The 22,251-nt window shown below is 49.6% G+C and overlaps 1 protein-coding gene across 1 annotated transcript in view; it reads left to right on the top strand.

The window, feature by feature from the left end:
• Nucleotides 1–22,251, top strand: part of HYDIN (HYDIN axonemal central pair apparatus protein) — a 376,996-nt gene that overhangs the window by 50,752 nt on the left and 303,993 nt on the right. Inside the window, exon 7 of the mRNA XM_054049428.1 lies at nt 20,808–21,009. Coding sequence (XP_053905403.1) covers nt 20,808–21,009 — 202 coding nt within the window. The remainder of the gene's footprint in view (nt 1–20,807; nt 21,010–22,251) is intronic.

Raw genomic sequence — 22,251 nt, 5'->3', positions numbered from 1 at the left:
TAGGCTGATTACATACTGTCTGGTGGGTGTTCCCCAAGTGTAAACATAGTTGTAATTGTTACATAGTCAATATTCCTAACTTCAGATACAGAAATGAAACATGCATACAAATAGGATAATCATATCCAGTAAATCATGACCTTTCCAACGATACCTCACATGATCCATCTTGCATAAAACACATCTTAGCTATGCCATATTCATATCATAACAATATCTCTATGAAGAATATGGGGAGTAGTGTCACACAGCTCACTCAGGTTTGCAATATAAGACCTTGGCTACACTTGCGAGTTACAGCGCAATAAAGCAGCCCCGGGCGCCTTAGCTCACTCCCCGTCCACACTGGCAAGGCACGTCGAGCGCTCTGACTCCGCAGCTACAGCGCTGCTGGTTCTCCACCTCGGCCAGTGGAATAATGTTTGCTGCGCCCCTGCTGGAGCGCTGCGGCGCCAGTGTGAACGAGGTGTTGCATTACTGCGCTCTGATTGGCCTCCGGAAACATCCCATAATCCCCTTAAGTCAAGTGGCCACTCTTGTCATTGTTAAAAGCAACAGAGGGTCCTGTGGCACCTTTGAGACTAACAGAAGTACTGGGAGCATAAGCTTTCGTGGGTAAGAACCTCACTTCTTCAGATGCAAGTAATGGAAATCTCCAGAGGCAGGTATATATCAGTGTGGAGATAACGAGGTTAGTTCAATCAGGGAGGGTGAGGTGCTCTGCTAGCAGTTGAGGTGTGAACACCAAGGGAGGAGAAACTGTTTCTGTAGTTGGATAGCCATTCACAGTCTTTGTTTAATCCTGATCTGATGGTGTCAAATTTGCAAATGAACTGGAGCTCAGCAGTTTCTCTTTGGAGTCTGGTCCTGAAGTTTTTTTGCTGTAAGATGGCTACCTTTACATCTGCTATTGTGTGGCCAGGGAGGTTGAAGTGTTCTCCTACAGGTTTTTGTATATTGCCATTCCTGATATCTGACTTGTGTCCATTTATCCTCTTGCGTAGTGACTGTCCAGTTTGGCCAATGTACATAGCAGAGGGGCATAGCTGGCATATGATGGCATATATAACATTGGTGGACGTGCAGGTGAATGAGCCGGTGATGATGTAGCTGATCTGGTTAGGTCCAGTGATGGTGTTGCTGGTGTAGATATGTGGGCAGAGTTGGCATCGAGGTTTGTTGCATGGGTTGGTTCCTGAGTTAGAGTTGTTATGGTGCGGTGCGTGGTTGCTGGTGAGAATATGCTTAAGGTTGGCAGGTTGTCTGTGGGCGAGGACTGGCCTGCCTCCCAAGGTCTGTGAAAGTGAGGGATCATTGTCCAGGATGGGTTGTAGATCACTGATGATGCGTTGGAGAGGTTTGTGAAAGTGATCCCTCACTTTCACAAACCTTGGGAGGCAGGCCAGTCCTCGCCCACAGACAACCTGCCAACCTTAAGCATATTCTCACCAGCAACCACGCTAACTAACCTCGTTATCTCCACACTGATATATACCTGCCTCTGGAGATTTCCATGACTTGCATCTGAAGAAGTGAGGTTCTTACCCACGAAAGCTTATGCTCCCAGTACTTCTGTTAGTCTCAAAGGTGCCACAGGACCCTCTGTTGCTTTTTACAGATTCAGACTAACACGGCTACCCCTCTGATTCTTGTCATTGTTGTGAGTGAGTGAGAGAGAGGCGGGGGGGGGGGCGAACTTACAAGACAGCATGCTGACACACTCTCAGCCCCCCAAAAACCCACTCACTCTCCCCCCACATACACACAACACACTCCCTGTCACACTCCACCCCACCCCCACCATTTGAAAAGCATGTTGCAGTCACTTGCATGCTGGGATAGCTGCCCACAATGCACCACTCCCAATGCCACTGCAAGTGCCGCAAATGTGGCCACGCCAGTGCGCTGTCAACTGTCAGTGTGGACAGACTGCAGCGCTTTCCCTACCGTGCTCTCCAAAGGCGGGTTTAACTCCCAGCGCTCTACATCCGCAAGTGTAGCCGTGCCCTTAGTCTAGCTGGAATTGCTCCCGAGTAGAGCTAGCCGCCGTCTGGGTATTTGGCAGATTTACACCCTACTTGTCTTGCGGAGCGTCTAGAAACCTGGCAGTCCCTTCGTTAATGCTCCATTAAGGCAAATGTAGCCTGGTTCACTGTTATTAGCAGACCTGGGCTGTTGGCAGCTACTTCATGGATCCACGTGCACAGAGTAAGAAAAGGGCTACTCTGCATCAGTTATTTGATGAGTTGCTCCAAGGGCTGCTGAAAGAGCAGAGTCTCAGAGAATGCCCAGTGTTACTGTCAGCTTATAGCAGCCTTTGCCAGGCTGGATGAATCCTGCTGTACCCTGAGTTACTGCAGCCATGGAGTGTCCTCCTGGAAAGGAAATACCGCAATGGCCCTCCCATCGTGAGGTCCGGCAACCAAATGTTCGCTCTCCAACAAATTCAGATTGATTTCTGTCCTCTGTTTGGACCCAAACTAAGGAAACTTCAAAGAATATCATCTTGTGTGCACAAGCTCAAGGGCTTAGATGTGCCTTGAAGGTATAACCTGGGAGTTCTTCTTTGAGTGCTTGCTCATGTCCATTCCATTGTAGGTGTGTGCGCTCGCCACATGCACCGGTGCTGGAACTGTTTCCCTCAGTGGTATCCGTAGGGGACCTGTTCTAGCACCCTCTGGAGCGGTGTGCATATACCTCAGTATAAGGGGCACTGCCGGCTCCCTCCACCCTCAGTTCTTTCTTACCCGCCAGTGACAGTGCTGGAATGTCTCCTTGCTTTGGCAAGCGCTTAGTTACCCAGTGGTTTTCTCTTAGTGTTGTAAATAGTTAGATAAGTAGTTCTTCTGATACAAAATTACTCAAGATAGTTAAGACCCAGGCAGACTGCAAAGAGCTACAAAAGGATCTCTTAAAACTGGGTGACTGGGCAACAAAATGGCAGATGAAATTTAATGTTGATAAATGCAAAGTGATGCACATTGGAAAGCATAATCCCAACTATACGTATAAAATGATGGGGTCTAAATTAGCTGTTACCACTCAAGAAAAAGATCTTGGAGTCATTGTGGATAGTTCTCTGAAAACATCCACTCAATGCGCAGCGGCAGTCAAAGAAGCAAACAGAATGATGGGAATAATTAAGAAAGGGATAGAGAATAGGACAGAAAAGATCATGTTGCCTCTATATAAATCCATGGTATGCCCACACCTTGAATACTGGGTGCAGATGTGGTCGCCCCATCTCAAAAAATATATATTGGAATTGGAAAAGGTTCAGAAAAGGGCAACAAAAATGATTAGGGGTATGAAATGGCTTCCGTATGAGGAGAGATTAATAAGACTGGGACATTTCAGCTTGGAAAAGAGATGGCTAAGGGGAGATATGATTGAGGTGTATAAAATCATGACTGGTGTAGAGACAGTAGGTAAGGAAGTGTTGTTTACTACTTCTCATAACACAAGAAGTTGGGGAGGGATAGCTCAGTGGTTTGAGCATTGGCCTGCTAAACCCAGGATTGTGAGTTCAATCCTTAAAGGAGTCATTTAGGGATCTGGGACAAAAATCTGTCTGGGGATTGGTCCTGCTTTGAGCAGGGGGTTGGATTAGATTAGATGACCTCCTGAGGTCCCTTCCAACCCTGATATTCTAGGGGTCACCAAATGAAATTAATAGGCAGCAGGTTTAAAACAATTAAAAGGAAGTATTTCTTTGCACAGTCAACCTGTGGAATTCCTTGCTAGAGGATGTTGTGAAGGCCAAGACCATAACAGGGTTCAAAAAAGAACTAGATAAATTCATGGAGGATAGATCCCTCCATGGCTGATGGGCAGGAATGGTGTCCCTAGCCTCTGTTTGCCAGAAGCTGGGAATGAGCGACAGGGGATGGATCACTTGATGATTACCTGTTCTGTTCATTCCCTCTGGGGCACCTGGCACTGGCCACTGTTGGAAGACAGGATACTGGGCTCGATGGACCTTTGGTCTGACCCAGTAGGGCCATTCTTATGTTCTTTGTCTTTCTAATAGCTAGTTAGTGTTAATGTTGTAAAATAGCTTAGATAGTCCCCTCCAGGACTTAGCCCTGGGACAGGGCATGTCCCGCTCCCCAGGCTTTAAGCCTTGTGATCACTGTTGGAAGCCTATGCCAATTAGTGACCCTTATCAAAGTTGCTTGAAGTGTTTGGGAGATGCCCATATCAGTGATAAGTGTTGCATTTGTAAGAGTTTCAAGCCCAGGACAAAAAAGTAGTGGGACATAAGACTGAGTGCTCCTCCTGGAGTTGGCCCTTGTGCCGGTCTATGAGCTGGAAAAATCAGACTTGTCACAAAGTACGGCAGCATCAATGTGATCTGCACCCCTGGTACCGGCCTCCCAGCACCTGTCCCAGTCCCCGGTGCTGGCGAAGAAGCAAAAGATGCACCCGGGGAGAGGGCATTCCCCAACCTCCTGTGTGTCAAAGGGAAAGTCTGGGGAGGAGCATAGACCCTTGCGGGGGTAGTAAATCTCCTGAGCCCAGCCAGGCATTGTCATTGCCGACTCAGCCAACCAGCCCTCCTAGGGACCTGTGAGGCCCCAACAAGTATCTCAAGAAGTTGAAGTTTCATATGGTCTCCCTGGCCTCCTTCCTTCCTTCCTTGGATCCGGGAGACTGGTACGCCGCCCTTGATTTGAAGGACACCTACTTTCACATATCAATATTTCACAGACACAGGCGTTTTTTTGCATTTCACGGTGGGGACTGCCCACTACCAGTTTGCAGTGCTTCCGTTCAGCCTAGCAACAGTGCCAAGGGTGTTCATCAAGTGCATGTCATGGTGGCGGCTTATCTCAGACGTGAGGGTATCCAGATTAACCTGTACCTCAACGACTGGCTCATCAAGGGCTGCTCCCCCCAGGTCCAGCACAGCGTCACCATGCTACAAGTTCACCACTGCCCAGGTTTACTTCAGGCTACTGGGTCACTGGCAGCTACACACTCTGTATGTCTGGTGCGCCCTGGCGTTCTACCTGGAGCACACCAAGCCCTTCCGCAGGACGATCCGGCTCTTTATCGCAACAGCGGACAGGATGAAGAGTCTCCCAGCGTCCTCACAGAGGATCTCGAATTGGATCACCACCTAAATCCAGACCTGTTATGAGCTGGCTTGGGCCGAACCGCCGCCAATAGTGAAGGCTCACTTGACTAGGGCTCAAGTGTCCTCGGCCGCCTTCCTGGTGCATGTCCCTATCCAGGACATCTGCCTGGCCGCAACATGGTCCTCGGTACACACGTTCACGGTGCACTACGCCATCACCCAGCAAGCCAGAGATGACACTGGATTTGGCAGAGCTGTGTTGCAATCGACACGTCCATGAACTTCTACCAGCCTCCGGTGGTACTGTTTGGGAGTCATCTACAATGGAATGGACATGAGCAAGCACTCGAAGAAGAAAAGACAGTTACCTTTTTCCGTAACCGGTGTGCTTCGGGATATGTTGCTCATGTCCATTCCATGACCCTCCCTCCTTCCCAACTGCCGGAGTTTCTGGCAATAATGAACTGACGGTGGGGGCAGAGGTCAGCTTGCGGCACCGGTGCATGTGGTGAGTGCACACACCTACAATGGAATGGACATGAGCAACACCTCTCAAAGAACACCAGTTACGGAAAAAGGCAACTGTCTTGTGCACTTCCCCAGCTGTAGATCTGTACCTCAATGAGGGAAGCACAGCTGCTGTGCTACTTCACCCTGAGCCAGACTAGCATTGTTAACAGGTTAAAGGGTTTCTGGGGACGTGGTCCTGCTTCCTCCCCACCACTCCCTGCTCCCTTCAGGGTACTGAATTATCCTTGTGTAATCTTTGCACTGGGGGGCGCACCACTGCCCTTTACTGCACTGGACTACAAGGGGTGGGGAAAAGCTCCTTGCAGGAGTAAAGCACAATGTGGCACTACATCACTGCTACATCTGGGGCACCCCTTTCATCCCCTTCTGCATCCTTTGAAATTAAAGCCCTAATTGTCTCCAGTTTGTGGGAGAGCTTATATGAATCTGATGCTTCTTTAGAAGGGCTGATAGGAATGTCCACTTGATCCCGTACGTACAGGAAGGTTTGACATTCCCACTGCTAAAATCAGATGACACTCATTCATTGTTTCTTGTTTGTTTATTTGGATTTAAAATAATAAAAAGATACCTATCCAAGGCTCTAGGCACCCTAATATCATCAATAGCTCAGTAATGTCCCAGCAGTATTAAAGTAATCATTGCAACGGGCAGACATCTACAGAAACTCCTTTCTGCCCCTTCATTAGTGAGGGAAGCACACCGTCAGCCGTCTCCAAAATCCCACTCAAACAGATCTGTTGCAGCATGGGCTCTTTTGGAACAAGTGTGGAGTGAGTTCTAAAGTCCTGGGGCCTGCCAGTTGCCCCATCTTTTATAATGAGTGGGGTCCATCTTGATTGTCCCAGCTGACTGTCATCCTGTGGCAATATGGTACAGAGAAAGAAGCACTCCCTCAGGGGGCCAGTCCCAGGCCCTTAGTACATCACATCAATTCCAACATCAAGCTTCAAAGGGTTAAACATGAGCAGGATGTGGTCAGACTTCTGCCTTTGTGACTTGAGCACAAGATGCTGGTGACAGACTCATTATGTTATCTGTATCGCCATCTGGGGTGAGCGTGATAGTCCCATGACACTTCACCACCTGCACCCTTGTTTGTGTCCTTCCTTTGAGCCCAGGGGAATGTTGTAGAATGGACACTGATTTGCTTGAGGCCATGTAATAGAAAAAATGTGTAACAAGGCACTTTTCATTGATAGCTGTCCAAGAGCTGTATAGAGAATCTTTACATCCACTGTTACAATGACTCTTGGTTACCTCACCCAGTGAATAGCATCAGAGCAAGGATTAGAACTGGCCAGTACTCTATCCTCTGAGACAAAATGCCTTATCACTTACCTCTGGCTACAATTAGAATTCAGTTCTTTATTGCCATCTTCTATCCCATTGCATTGCAGCAAAAGCAGCACGTGGAGTCATATGTGACAACTGCCAACTTGAAAAATCTCTTCTGACATTTGGTCACAAATGGTGAAACCAGGAATTAACTATGAGATCATAGGAAAAATTAAGGCTTATTTCCACAGGCACTAATTAGGAGACTGCCATGGAGTTCTTCAATCTGCAGCAGAATGATAGCAAGTTTGATGTGACATTAGAGCCATTCAAATTTGGTGGGAATGGCGGGTAACTACAGTATATAATATGCATGACTGGCAAGGATGAAAGCAGAACAAGACTGTTGCTTTAACAATAGATGAAAGGGAATCTTATCAACGTTAAAATTAGTGCCATTTGACATACAGGGTGGGCGTGAGGTTCCGTGGCTAATGATACAAAAATTCTGAGGTACTCAGCTTCTTCTATGCTCAAAATAATTGGTTGTGCTTCCCAAAGCAATGAGAGAGATTCCAGTAGTAGAATGACCATCTGGGTAAACCTGCTGTACGCTGCAATGTCTTGCCCTCCTAATCATTAGCAATTCCATTGCTGGGAGAAAATATGCTGTCCGGGGTGCTGGAATTCTTTGTCTTTGAAATATTCCATGGGAGCATTAACTTCTGCCTGGATAGTCACAGAGGTACAACAGAAGTCCCCCCTGTTTAATCTAATGTGCAGCCCTTCAGGCTAATCCAATCTACAGCGTGTCTACAAATGCAGCATTCCCCCGGTAATAAGCTGTTGGGTCACCACTGGGTTAGAGCCCTCGTCCCCTGCCTTTCTTGGCAATAGGGGAGAGTGCTATCAGCTGAGCAAAATGGAAACAGATGAGCTGCACACTAGTGCTGGGCTAAAGGGTTTGCGGGACCCATTAGGAGGTTTTAGCCAGATATAGTTGTAAAAATCCCAGACAGATGTTATCTTGCTGTGCTAGTCACCTCACCTGTTGAGTCAACAACTTCCCAAAATTCAAACGGCTTCTTAAATAAAAAAAGTCATGTGAAGAATCTGCCTTCCACCAAAGGCTTCCTCATCTGTCTCGTGGAGCTGGTGTTGCAATCGATGGCTTCCAGGAACTTGTTTTTAAAGAATATAAAAATCCCATTGATCTTGAAACATTTTTCTCTCTGTTTCCCTTTGGAGTTTGCCCTTCCCTGTCACACTATGTGCCTGCACAATGCTCCTTCTTGAGTCTACTAGTGGACACAAATGTGGAGTATGGGCGTGTTGACACGGGCCTTCGCCTTGTTGCATTCTGTATCCCTGAATACCTGAATTCACTAGAGCTCAGTTGACTGAGGTGCTGAGTGCTCGCAAGTTGTATTGACTTCAGAGAGCTCAGCACTTTACGGGACCAATTCCCCATCACTAGGGGTCTTACAGTGAGGACTGGCCGTGTTTCTAAGTCACACACTCTAATTTGATCAGGAGTTGTTGGGCTAGGGCTGCAGAAAAGGACCTAGGGGTCACAGTGGACGAGAAGCTGGATATGAGTCAACAGTGTGCTCTTGTTGCCAAGAAGGCTAACGGCATTTTGGGCTGTATAAGTAGGGGCATTGCCAGCAGATTGAGGAACGTGATCGTTCCCCTTTATTCGACATTGGTGAGGCCTCATCTGGAATACTGTGTCCAGTTTTGGTCCCCACACTCCAAGAAGGATGTGGAAAAATTGGAAAGAGTCCAGCGGAGGGCAACAAAAATGATTAGGGGTCTGGAGCACATGACTTATGAGGAGAGGCTGAGGGAACTGGGATTGTTTAGTCTCCAGAAGAGAAGAATGAGGGGGGATTTGATAGCAGCCTTCAACTACCTGAAGGGGGGTTCCAAAGAGGATGGAGCTCGGCTGTTCTCAGTGGTGGCAGACGACAGAACAAGGAGCAATGGTCTCAAGTTGCAGTGGGGGAGGTCCAGGTTGGATATCAGGAAAAACTATTTCACTAGGAGGGTGGTGAAACACTGGAATGCGTTACCTAGGGAGGTGGTGGAGTCTCCTTCCTTGGAGGTTTTTAAGGCCCGGCTTGACAAAGCCCTGGCTGGGATGATTTAGCTGGGAATTGGTCCTGCTTTGAGCAGGGGGTTGGACTAGATGACCTCTTGAGGTCCCTTCCAACTCTGATATTCTATGATTCTATGATTCTAGGGGCAAGAATTAGTGAGTGAAATCTCTGGCCTGTATGATGCAGAGGGTCAGACTAGATGATCAGAATGGCCACTTTCTGTCCCTGAGATGTATGGATCTCTGATTGGGCTTGTCACAGTTTGGCTGGGCCTTTAAGGATAGTTGGGCTCAGCCACACCTGTGCCACATGCCTCCCCTTTCCTCCCAGGGGCACGTTGGCCCCTTCTGGGAGTGGTGTGGGGTCAGGGTAGTCAGGGAGCCTGTCTTAGCCTTGCTGCAGCCGCCACCAACTAGGAGCTGCCAGGAGTAAGTGCTGCCCGGCAGGATCCCCCTCCCAGAGCCAGCACCCTGTACCCCCTCCTGCACCCCAACCCCCTGCCCCAGCCCTGACCCACCTCCCAGAGCCAGCACCCTGTACCCCCTCTGCCACCCCAACCCTCTGCCCCAACCCTGATCCCCCTTCCAGAGCCAGCACCCTGTACCCCCTCCTGCACCCCAACCCCCTGCCCCAGCCCTGACCCACCTCCCAGAGCCAGCACCCTGTACCCCCTCCGGCACCCCAACCCCCTGCCCCAGCCCTGACCCCCCTCCCAGAGCCAGCACCCTGTACCCCCTCTGCCACCCCAACCCTCTGCCCCAACCCTGATCCCCCTTCCAGAGCCAGCACCCTGTACCCCCTCCGGCATCCCAACCCCCTGCCCCAGCCCTGACCCCCCTTCCAGAGCCAGCATCCTGTACCCCCTCTGCCACCCCAACCCTCTGCCCCAACCCTGATCCCCCTTCCAGAGCCAGCACCCTGTACCCCCTCTGCCACCCCAACCCTCTGCCCCAACCCTGATCCCCCTTCCAGAGCCGGCACCCTGTATCCCGTCCTGCACCCCAACCCCCTGCCCCAGCCCTGACCCCCCCACCCAGAGCCAGCACCCTGTATCCCCTCTGGCATCCCAACCCCCTGCCCCAGCCCTGACCCCCCTCCCAGAGCCAGCACCCTGTACCCCCTCTGGCCCCCCAACCTCCTACCCCAGCCCTGACCCCCCTCCCAGACCCAGCACCCTGTACCCCCTCCTGCACCCCAACTCCAACCCCCTGCCCCAGCCCGGAGCCCCCTCCTGCACCCAAACTCCCTCCCAGAGCTTGCACCCCTCATCCCCTCCTGCACCCCAACTCCCTGCCGCAGGCTCAGCCCAGAGTCCCCTCCCAAACCTCAACCCTCTACCCCAGCCCAGTGACAGTGAGTGAGGGTGGGGGAGAGTCAGCGACAGAGAGAGAGTGGGGGATGGTGTGAGTGGGGCGGGGCTTTGGGGAAGGGGCAGGGCCTCAGGGAAGGGGCAGAGTAGATCCTGGGTTGCCCTTAGATTTAAAAAGTGATCTTGGGCATAAAAAGGTTGGAGACCACTGCTTTATAAGAACTGAGACACTCAGTTTGAGAGTGGAACCGGAGAGAACGGGCAGGCTTCTGTGGAAGGCCCTCAGTGAGGGTGTGCAGGACACTGAGGGGACTCCAGGGAAGGAATCTGGGAGCCAGGCCTCTATTCCAGAGCCAAAGACTGAAAGAACCCAGAGGGGACTGGGAACTGAGCCCAAGGCAGGCTGAAGATGAGTCCAACGGAGGAGAAAAAGTGTTTTTTATTTGTTTGGACTTGTTACCCCAAATGGGGGTTGAACGCAGAGTGACCCAACTGTGGAGATGAGCCACAGGACTCTTTGGGAGAGACGGGGGAAGCTGAGGCAGGGAATGTCTGGCATGCTGCAGTCAGTTAGCAGGTGGTGCTACAGAGCAGGTATGTCTCATGACAGGCCCTAAATGTGATACTAATCTGGAAATGGAGGAATAGAGAAAAAATCACTTCACATTTGTTGAGTTCCGATGGTTAACAAGAATTAGAGGCTATATCAAGCTTTATCTCCCAGAAAGGACAATATTCTGAGCCTTTCTTCAAGTCCCAAGGGCTCCTCCCTACTTTTCTCCTTGGCCCCACTATTTCTGTCTTCACTGTTCGAGGCTCCTGTCACGTTGATGATCCTTCCACGTGGAGATTGCTAGTCTCCCTCAAGAGCCTGTCAGCACTGCTTCTGAACTGGCTGGGTAGGTTGCTGTGCAATGCAATGCACCTCCCTCACCTCAGCCACGTACTGTGTTGAGTCTGTAGCACATCTATCTCCTTCTAGCCCTAAAACAAAAGATGGAGGACAAATTGAGACTTCAGTGCAGTAGATGGTCATCCCGGTCCTTGCATGGGTTTTCAAAACTCCTTTTACTTTACCTTGGTTGATCCATTTAGGGCCACATTGTTACCCATGTCGGTGTCCATTGTAGAAAGCTGAGGTTACATGATCAGTGTGAGAGCGCTGCATTGCCCGTCATTTCTGTACCAATAGGCTGGCCTTTCTTTCTGTGCCAGTGGTGCCATGAAGGAATGGCAAGAACAAGTGGCTTGTGTGCACAGCATAGATCATGATGGTGATTCACAAAAGGCAGGGCTTTAGTAGTGAAAATCTGGAGGTTATTGGGACCTTGTGCTTTAGCTTTCTTTATAATGTGTGGGGTTACTGCTGATAAAGCTCTGTACATTTCAGTGTACAGTGGGATTCATTACAAACATAGCCCCCACACCCCGAATACCTGTTGGGACTCGACCATTTTCCGATATGCAGAAGAGATGTCACTGTGATACTAAATTCACTGAGGCAAATCTTGAGCTTCTGCTGACCACATCTGTATATGCTGATGGATATGTAAGTCCCTGTTCTTCTTTGAGTGATTGCTCAGGTGTATTCCACAGTAGGTGTGCGTGCTCGCCACATGTGCATGCTCGCCGGTGCCAGAAGTTTTTCCCCTAGCAGTACCCGTAGGGGAGCGCCCCAGTGACCCCTGGAGTGGCGGGGTATAAGGGGCACTGCACGCTCCCCCCACCTTCAATTCCTTCTTGCCGCCAGTAAAGGTGCTTCGGAACTGTTCTGCTCCAGCTTTCCTGTGGCTCATCCCCAAAATTGCTTGTTCATTCAGTGTATGGTACCTGTAGTTAGTTAGCTGTTTAGTTTAGCTAGAGCACCTAGGCTGGGGCATGCCCCGTGCCCCGGGTTTTAAATCGTGTGACACTTATAGGCGATCTATGCCAGTGAGTGATCCGCACGTGGACTGTCTGCATTGTTTGGGGGAAACCCATCTCAGCAATCACTGCAAGATTTGCAAGTTGTTTAAGCCTCGGACCAAGAGAGAAAGGGACATTAGGCTCTGGGCTATTCTAATGGAGTTGGCACTGACCCTGGCTCTGACACGCCGTTCTGAGTCGGCACCGGGCACCGCGGTGTCGGTGCACGGCAACCCTTAGGCACCATCAACTAGTCGGCACCGCTCCCCATCCAGGAAGACTAGGAAGAGGCCTTCTTCGCTGTGGCACCAGAGTAAACCGGGACAGAGGCTAGACCCAGGTCAGGCAGTCCTCGATCCCCCTGGCCTTTAGGCCTCCGTCTTAAGTTGAGCGGAGTAGCCCGGCCCATTTGGAGCAGGCCTCCCCGGATGTCCGGAAGCCCTCCATGCCGGAGGTCCTGCAGGTGGCCTGGGATGTTATGTCCATGACGGTACCAGGAGCACTGCCGATGTCAGCCCCGCGCTCCAGAGGCAAGCCCCCTCTGGGATCTCCACAGTCGCCCCCAGCTCGGTACCGGTCTCAGTCGAGGGAACGTTCCCGATGCCGTTCGCCACCCAGCCACCATTCAGGGCAAAGTCCACGTGGATCGCCCTCAACACCCACCAGGCTGTCTGGTTGGGTTCCGTCCGACTGAGACTCAGCAACGCTCCGCCTCAAGGAGCGAACACTGACGGGACCGAGGCAGACGTCACCAAAGGTCCTTGTCTCAGAGGGGTTATCGTAGCTGGTCACGGCATGGACATCGATGTCGTTCCCGTTCTGCGTCCTGCTCCAGGACCCCACCACGGCACCGCCTCTGCTGCCCCGGGCGTCAATTTCTGGTGCCTCGCCATCGTGGGTCCGCCCGCTGGAGCCGATTGCAGAGCAGCTGTTACCGATGGTATCAGTCCTTCATGTCAGGATTGCGGTCCCGTGGTCAGCATCACTCCCGGCGGCGCCGCTCCTCCCAGTCCGGGGACAGCGGCAGGTCGTATGTCAGCCCGGCCTCCCTTAGTAGTCGTCCATCGATGGGCCAGGCCCAACAGCCAACTATGCTGGTGCCACAGCAGGTGCAGTGGCACCAGGCCCAGTGGCCGGCCCAATGGTACCAGTGGACACCGGGGTCCCAGATGCAGCCCCTGGTGGGGGCTCGCTTGGTGGCCAGAGCCTCAGAAGGACCCATCGGCCTCCCTCTCCAGACCTCCGAGGAAGGAGTCAGTGGGATGTACATCCTCGGCACCGTGCCCGGAGACCCACCAGGTGGTGAACCCTCAGGTGCTGGTGGACACACAAAGTACCGCGCTGGCATCCTCACCCTCCCCGAATGAGGCGATTACGGCCCCGCCTTGCTCTGTCCCGCAGGAGGACTTTAGGGCCCACTAAGCACTCTTAAAAAGGGTGGCATCAAGCCTCCACCTCCAAGCAGAGGAGATGGAAGAGCCCTCGGACTCCCTGTTTAATGTGCTGTCCTCCTCCGCACCAGGCAGGGTGGCCTTGCCTCTCCATGAAGGGGTGGCAAAAATTTCTAATGCCCTCTGGCAAACCCCAGCCTCATTGGCCCCCATCTCTAAGAGAGCAGAACGCAAATATTTTGTACCCGCCAAGAGACACAAGTTCTGCTCCAAGGGAGGGCTGGGATGGGGGGCTATCTCCAATGCCTTCCTCCTGTACTGGTCAGGCCAGTTTCTCTATGCCTTTCCCCCGTTCCTGCTGATTGGCAAGGCCCTGGAAAAGATAAAGATGGACAAAGCCCGGGTCCTTCTAATTGCCCTGGCATGGCCCAGGCAGCATTGGTATGGGACTCTGACGAGCCTGGCAGTCACCGCGCCGTGGCCATTGCCGTCCCGCCCGGACCTGCTCTCCCAGGACCAGGGCTGCCTCCTCCACCCAAACCTAGTGGCACTCCACCTCATGGGATGGCTGCTGAATGGTTAGGTAGGGAGGAAAGGACATGCTTGGAAGGGATTCAGCACATCCTCCTAGAAAGCCGGTGGCCCTCCACGCACTGAGCCTACTTGGCAAAGTGGTCTCGGTTTTCCAGATGGGCAGCCGAGCGGGGTGTTTCCCCGGTGGCCATCCCGATCCACCTTATTCTGGACTACCTCCTTCACCTTAGAGCCCAGGGCCTGGCGCCTTTGTCAGTCAAGGTGCATCTGGCGGCCACACGGTATTTTCCCATGCTATGACTGGCTGATTCCTTAAGGGATTGGATCATCTCTTCCTGTATGTTAGGCCCCCAGTCCCACAGTGGGACCTAAACCTGGTGTTGGCCTTTCTCACAGGGCCCCTGTTTGAGCCACTAGCCAGATGCTCCTGGTCACACCTCTCATGGAAGGTGGCCTTCCTGGTTGCGATCACATTGGCTAGGTGGGCCCCCGTACATGGTGTTTCATAAAGATAAGGTCCAGCTCCTCCCACACCCTTCGGTCCTCCCGAAGGTGGTCTCCACCTATCACATGGGTCAGGACATTTTTCTGCTGGTCCTCTCCCCCAAGCCCCATGCGTCCAGTGAGGAGTGCCGCCTCCACACGCTGGATGTGAGACGGGCTCTGGCTTTCTATCTGGAATGGACTAAGCCATTCAGAAAGTCCTCGCAACTGTTCATTGCCTCGGCCAAGCACATGAAAGGTCGGCCGATCTCCACTCAGTAGCTCTCCAACTGGATCACCTCGTGCATCCGTTCCTGTTATGACCTGGCAGGAATCCTTCCGCCACCAATTGTGAAGGCACACTCGACTCAGGCGCAGGCCTCGTTGGCTGCCTTTTTGACCCACCTCCCCATTCAGGATATTTGTAGGGCTGCCACGTGGTCTTCAGTTCACACGTTCACCTCGCATTATGTGATCATCTCCGAGACCAGGGATGATGCCGGGTTCAGCAGGGCTGTGCTCCATCCCAAGAGTTTGTGAACTCCTACCCACCTCCAACAGGTATAGCTTGGAATCACCTATTGTGGAATACACATGAGCAATCACTTGAAGAAGAAAAGACAGTTACCCTTTCTGTACCTGGTGTTCTTCAAGATGTGTTGCTCATGTCTATTCCACATCCCACCCTTCTCCCCCTCTGTCGGAGTTGTCAGGCAAGAAGGAACTGAGTGTGGGGGGAGCACGCAGCGCCCCTTATACTGCACCATGGAGGTGCCACTCCAGGGGTCGCTGGGGCGCTCCCCTACAGGTACTGCTAGGGGAAAAACTTCCAGCACCGGTGCACATAGCGAGTGCACATGGAATAGACATGAGCAAAATATCTCGAAGAACACCAGTTACGGAAAAAGTAACTGTCTTTTTGTTCACTGTAATGCAATTCTTGATTCCTTTGATATCAGATAGATTTACAGTAGTTACCTGAACCAGTGATATGGGCTTGGATAGTCTAATTTCTGAGCAGTGACCTCTTTTGAATCACTAGTTAATTTCTTTAATGTTTCTGTCCATACAGTTTTAATTTCTAGAGCTAGTTACAGTAGTGATTTTTCTGCTGTTTTAGATGGGGCTGTTCCACTTGTTACGGAGTTGGCTGGGAACCTCTGTCTCTCTCCATGGCGCTGTGTATTGAGACAGATGGTCTGTCGCTGTAAGGGTATATGGAGGAGAATTATGTCTGAGTCTGATTTTAGATATCTGTTGGCACAACATTCTAGCTCAGAAAGCAAGAAAAACCTGTTACTGCAACACTAGGATTAGGGCTTTGATTTCCTAAAGTTTGGAGATGCCAAACCCGGGTTTGCACAGCAACAGTAACACACTCACCAGTATTTGCATATCTCTGCATAATAGCGAATAGCACAATAATTATGTGCCAAATGTGTTACTGGTGCAATAAGCAAATCTCCATTGATTTCAGTGGAGGAGTGTTAGCAATGAAACCGGGCCTCTCTATGCAAGAACTGAATTATGTTTGCTGTGGGACCATTGTTCATTTAAAATCAGAGCCTTGGCATTGCATTTAATTAATTTTTGTGTGTGGAGTAACCACTGAGGGAGAGATTTGCACGCAAGTCCAGATCTCCTGTCACATGCAAATGATCTTGGAAGAGCGTGCTTTCATTTTCCATTGCAGGTCATCACTGACTACAGCCTGGTGAACCTTTCATTAGTGGAAGTCGCCAGTGGATTCTTAGGAGTTATTAACTTAAGCCTTGGCTACACTTGCAAGTTAAAGCACATTAAATCAGCCCCGGGCGCCCTAACTCCTGAGGTGTCCACACTGGCAAGGCACTTAGAGCGCCTGGACTCTGCAGCTGGAGCGCCCCTGGTAATCCACCTCTATGAGAGGCATAAAGCTTTCTGTGCTCTGGTTGAAACACCAGGGTGTCAGTGTGGATGAGGTGTTGAATTACTGCGCTGTGATTGGCCTCCAAAATGTCCCACAATCCCTTGAAGTCAAGTGGCCACTCTCGTCATTGTTTTGAACTCGGTTGCAGGCATGTTGATATCCTCTTTCAAAGCTCCGTTTCTGACAGCCGGCTGCTTATCTGCTCCAGGACACAAAGCAACCCATTACTGTGGAATGCTCCTGCTGCAGAGGCAGGCGTTTGTGCGTGTGTGTGTGTGTGTGTGAGAGAGAGAGAGAGGCGGGAGGATAGGTGCTGATGTTGGGGTTTCCCCCCTTCCCCTTGCCACTGTCTGAACTTACAAGACAGCATGCTGACACACTCTGTCACCAAAACACAGTCTCTCCCCCCACATACACACAACACACTCCCTGTCACACTCCCCCCTCCCCATTTGAAAAGCATGCTAGAGCCACTTGCACACTGGGATAGCTACCACAATGCACTGCTCTCTGTGGTTTTGCAAGAGCTGCTAATGTGGCCACGCCACTGCACTTGCAGCTGACTGTGAACACACGGCAGTGCTTTCCCTGCTGCTGTCTCTGAGGGCTGGTTTAACTCCCGGCGCTCTACGTCTGCAAGTGTAGCCATAGCCTTAGTCATTGCTGCCTTGAACAGCATCTGAATTCTTTGACACATTTTCCTTCTGATCAACCAGCACCTGCTTGGGAAGGCGAGAGCTGCTTGAAGGATGGATTGATTTGTTAAGTGGTGTATTGTGCATTTGTTTACCAGGCTGTTGCGATGAAAGTCCTTGCACTTGTTTCCATGTCTGCCAAAATTGATATTTCAGCCAGGCGGGTACCATAGCTCATCATTATCACATCAATAATGGTTAAAAATAGGCACCATCATCCTGTATATACTGCAGCCACGTCTTTCAGAGCTTCCTCATTCTCTGATAGTTCTGGGCTCTTCCTCAAATATATTCTGAGAGATTCCTCCACTCTGCTTGGTAGTGAAGCCTGTTCCATGACTCCTAATAATTCCAGTGATACAATGTGTGGTTGACTTGCAGGAGACATCTCTGCTTCCCAAGGGTTGTGCAGAGCAACTGATGGGCCCCCTTTGTCCTCCCAATTAAAGAAAGGGCTAGGATGGGGGGTACTGCTTTTCCTGTCTCAAAAACTGGTTGGAGCATAGCGTTTAGATCAGAGTGCTGCCCGAGGACAGCACAGCTTATCCTGTTGACCAATATTGTTTCATTGCTTCCTTGTACTGAGTCCCCCATCTGTCTGTCTCCAGCTGGTGTCTCTTGTCTTCTACTTAGCTTGGGAGCTTCTGGGGGCAGGGACCATTTGTTTATTTTGTGTCTGCACAGGGGTCCTGGTCCACGGCGAGCGCCTGGATACTACCGTAATACCAGTAATAAATCTAAGAATTTCCTGAGCTTTCATTCCAGCCTGGAAAACAATTCCTTAAAACCGTCGATTTTATCAGTGGCAATTATTAAAGGATGACTTTTATAAATGAGCAGTTGTTGAAGGCCAGCGTAAATAATGCAGTGATTTAACAATGTCCAAAAGAGGCTCCTGGATACAGGCTAGTGGGAACAATATTGAAATTACCTGCCTGTAGAAGTCTCTCACTTCAAGAATTGTAACTGGTGTACTACCATGAAGGAAATTTGAGTATGGCCTCTCCTCAGCCCAACGCAGATCAAGTAGATCTCTGAGGCAATGCAGTTAGTCTCCCTGGAAGTGAGAAGCACCAAGTGCCTCATTCTTGAGCATCCCCTGCTGGTGACTCTGGGGATGGTCCAGTGAATAGGGCGTAGGTTTGGGAGAGCTGAATTCTCTTCTCCTTTCTGCCACAGACCCGCTGTGTAATCATGGGTAAGTCAGTTCCCTGTCTGTACAGCAGGGAGTATAGAGGATAAAAATACATTAATGCTTGTGAGGTGCTCACATACTGTGGTAATTGTGGCCATATAAGTACCAAACCAGACAGATATAGAGCCATATTAATGCCCATCTTAGTGACAGGCTATAATTTTTATTTGCATTTCCAGTAATAAATTGGTAGGACTTTCTCATACCTGTAAATCTTCAGCTGCATTTATTGCTTAAAGAGGTGACAGCAAAGCCTGATTAAACCTTTGAAAGCCAGGACAAAAAGAGTTAAATCTGAATTTCCATATTTCCCAGGCATTCAAAACTTCAGACATCTGCTCATGTTAGCTTCTTAAGAGATTTTCATTACAAATCACAGCAAAAAGAAGGTGCTAAGGAATAAAGAAGCAATACATATCAGTGAAGATGAGAAAAACATGCAGCATATTATTCAATATGTCTGTCTAATCACTCTGTTCATCCTCCCCTAACATCTGGAGTAGTTAATGATGAAATATTTGCTGCAAATTTAATAAAAATCCCAAATTAATTTTGGAAGATTGTCCGATGGTTTTCTCATCCAGTCATCCAAATAGGCATTCAGATAAACAAGGTGAAAGTTCTTACGTCTGGTAGTTCTGGGATGGCAGTTCCTGTATTACTAGAGGAGTTCTCTGGGATTCTGTATCACCTTGTTTATTTTACACATTCAGTTGTTTCCTACGGCATAGGAAAAATAATTAGGTGGTTCGATCTCTTATTTAAGAAGGAACAAAGGTACCATGATATGCTAAATTGCATGTGTCTATAGGCTTGCAGATAAATGCAAACTGCAAACATGCCTTGGTGCCTGCTGTATCAAAATATCTTTCAAAAGCCCCACGTTCCAGTTACTGTGGTTTGCTAAAAGTCCCTTTTGGTATTAAAAGTCCCTTTTGATTTAGATTTGCAGCATAATTTCCTAACTGGCTGTGGAGTGAGTTTGTCTTTTATTTGTCCTGACTCTATGTAAATAATTTATTTAACAGTATCTAAGGGCAAGATGATTGACAGTCCCTGTAATAAGGATGTATTCTGTAAATAAGGACAGGCTGACATGCACAGTTTCAGTAAACATGTGGTTTCAAGGGTTCAAAAACATCCCAAACTACTAAACTGCAGAAATCTACTCTGTCAACTGAAATTCTCAACTGCTGTTACAGTCAAGAGATTTATGTTCCTTATATATTAAGATACAAAGAGTCCTAAATGAAATGTCACATCTAATTTGGTGCCCAAGACATGAAGCCTGCAACTACCCTCAGCTAACCCTGACAGCTCCATGCTTGGTGTCAATTCATCTGCCTCGCAGTGAAATCCACAGCACACTGCTCACTCACTGGGATCTGGGCTCTCGATTGTATATTAAGCTATTCATGGATCCATATACTGAGTATGCTTTCAAATGCATCTCTCGCAGCAAGAGTTACTCCCGTCAGCCCTGGAGCTTTCAGTGGAATCCCTGCACTTTTTACCCAGGCCGACACTTTGAAAAGAGAAGATCGTGGCACAGAGCCTCAGCTCGTGTAATTGGATGTGGGGCCGTTGTCTTCTATGGAGCTCCACTGATGATTTATACCAGCAGAGTATTGGGTCCCCCCTTAGCTTTTGACATGTGCCCAGGTCCTGTACACAAAGCCGGTGCACATGTCACCTGTACCTTGGTGTGCTCCATCCCCCAACTTGTGAACATACATCAGGGGCCTGGCATGTGCTAATTGGGCATGCTCACTTTCAAAAATGTCAGCCACTTAGACTCTTCTAAACAGAAATCTACTCGTTTTCTGCGATATATTGTCTGTTATGCAAGCCAGATCCTTCACTCAGGGGAGAAATAATCCTCTCTCCTGTCAGTCTGAACTACCCTGTGTCCCAGGTCCTGTCAGTGTAAGGTGATCAGGAAGGGGGGAATCGCAGTGATCAGCTCTGATCCATGAAGTACACCAGAGACCCTGAGCAAGTGGTGTCTAAGGTGGGACTTTTCAAAAGCACCCAAATGATTTAGGAGCACAGATCCCATAGACTTTCAATGGAATGTGTGCGCCTAAATCACCAACACACCTTTGAAAATCCCACCCTAAACTATTAGCAACCTGGGGAGTGAACATCTCCACAAAGCTCCAGAACTGGGGTCCCACTCATTGTGGTCTCAGTGTACCATCACTGTGTACTCTTCCTTGGAGAGAGAACATGAGTACATTCAGTTGCGAGAGCTGAATCCATGTTGCTCTTGGCCATGTCTGCCATGAGGATATGTTAAATATATCAATTTTTTTCATTACAGATCCATCCATATTTAGGCAAAAAAATTCACTTAGCGAAGACCACTGAGTTTCTGTCCTTTGCTCTGTCCTAGGTGAGGATATCCACATAAGTTTGTATGGAGCGGCCACAGACCTCAATGTCAGACTGGACAAGAACTCCTTGATGATTGAGAAGACATACGTTACTTTAGCAAACCAAAGATCAGTGCTTATACACAACCGAAGCGACATCATTGCACACTTCCAGTGGAAGGTCTTTGTTACTCAAGAAGAGGAGGAACGACAGAAACTAAGGTTAATTTGAAAGATAGATTGAGATAACTGGCTCTGTGGATGAGGGGAAAACAGGGAGCGTGTTATTCCTTGACTTTAGCAAAGCTTTTGATACAGTCTCCCACAGTATTCTTGCCGCCAAGTTAAAGAAGTATGGCCTGGATGAATGGACTATAAGGTGGATAGAAAGCTGGCTAGATCGTCAGGCTTAACGGGTAGTGATCAATGGCTCCATGTCTAGTTGGTAGCCAGCATCAAGCAGAGTGCCCCAAGGGTTGGTCCTGGGGCCAGTTTTGTTCAATATCTTCATTAATGATCTGGAGGATGGCATGGACTGCACCCTCAGCAAGTTTGCAGAGGACACTAAACTGGGAGGAGTGGTAGATATGTGGGAGAGTAGGGATAGGATAAAGAGGGACCTAGACAAATTAGAGGATTGTGCCGAAAGAAATCTGATGAGGTTCAACAAGGACATGTGCAGAGTCGTGCACTTGGGACAGAAGAATCCCAAGCACTGCTACAGACTAGGGACCGAATGACTAGGCAGCAGTTCTGCAGAAAAGGACCTAGGGGTTACAGTGGACGAGAAGCGGGATATGAGTCAACAGTGTGCCCTTGTTGCCAAGAAGGCTAACGGCATTTTGGGCTGTATAAGTAGGGGCATTGCCAGCAGATCAAGGGATGTGATCATTCCCTCTATTCGGCATTGGTGAGGCCTCATCTGGAGTACTGTGTCCAGTTTTGGGCCCCACACTACAAGAAGGATGTGGAAAAATTGGAAAGAGTTCAGCAGAGGGCAACAAAAATGATTAGGGGGCTGGAGCACATGACTTATGAGGAGAGGCTGAGGGATCTGGGATTGTTTAGTCTGCAGAAGAGAAGAATGAGGGGGGATTTGATAGTTGCTTTAAACTACCTGAAAAGGGGGTTCCAAAGAGGATGGATCTAGACTGTTCTCAGTGGTACCAGATGACAGAACAAGGAGTAACGGTCTCAAGTTGCAGTGGGGGAGATTTAGGTTGGATATTAGGAAAAACTTTTTCACTAGGAGGGTGGTGAATGGGTTACCTAGGGAGGTGGTGGAATTTCCTTCCTTAGAAGTTTTTAAGGTCAGGCTTGACAAAGCCCTGGCTGGGATGATTTAGTTGGGGATTGGTCCTGCTTTGAGCAGGAGGTGGGACTAGATGACCTCCTGAGGTCCCTTCCAACCCTGATATTCTATGATTCTATGATTGTTTTCAATCTGACACTCAGTCTTGACTA

Source organism: Malaclemys terrapin, chromosome 14, assembly GCF_027887155.1.
Source record: "Malaclemys terrapin pileata isolate rMalTer1 chromosome 14, rMalTer1.hap1, whole genome shotgun sequence".
Lineage (NCBI taxonomy): Eukaryota > Metazoa > Chordata > Testudines > Emydidae > Malaclemys > Malaclemys terrapin.
Note: the sequence above shows the minus strand (reverse complement) of the source record. Positions and strands in the feature narration are given on the sequence as shown.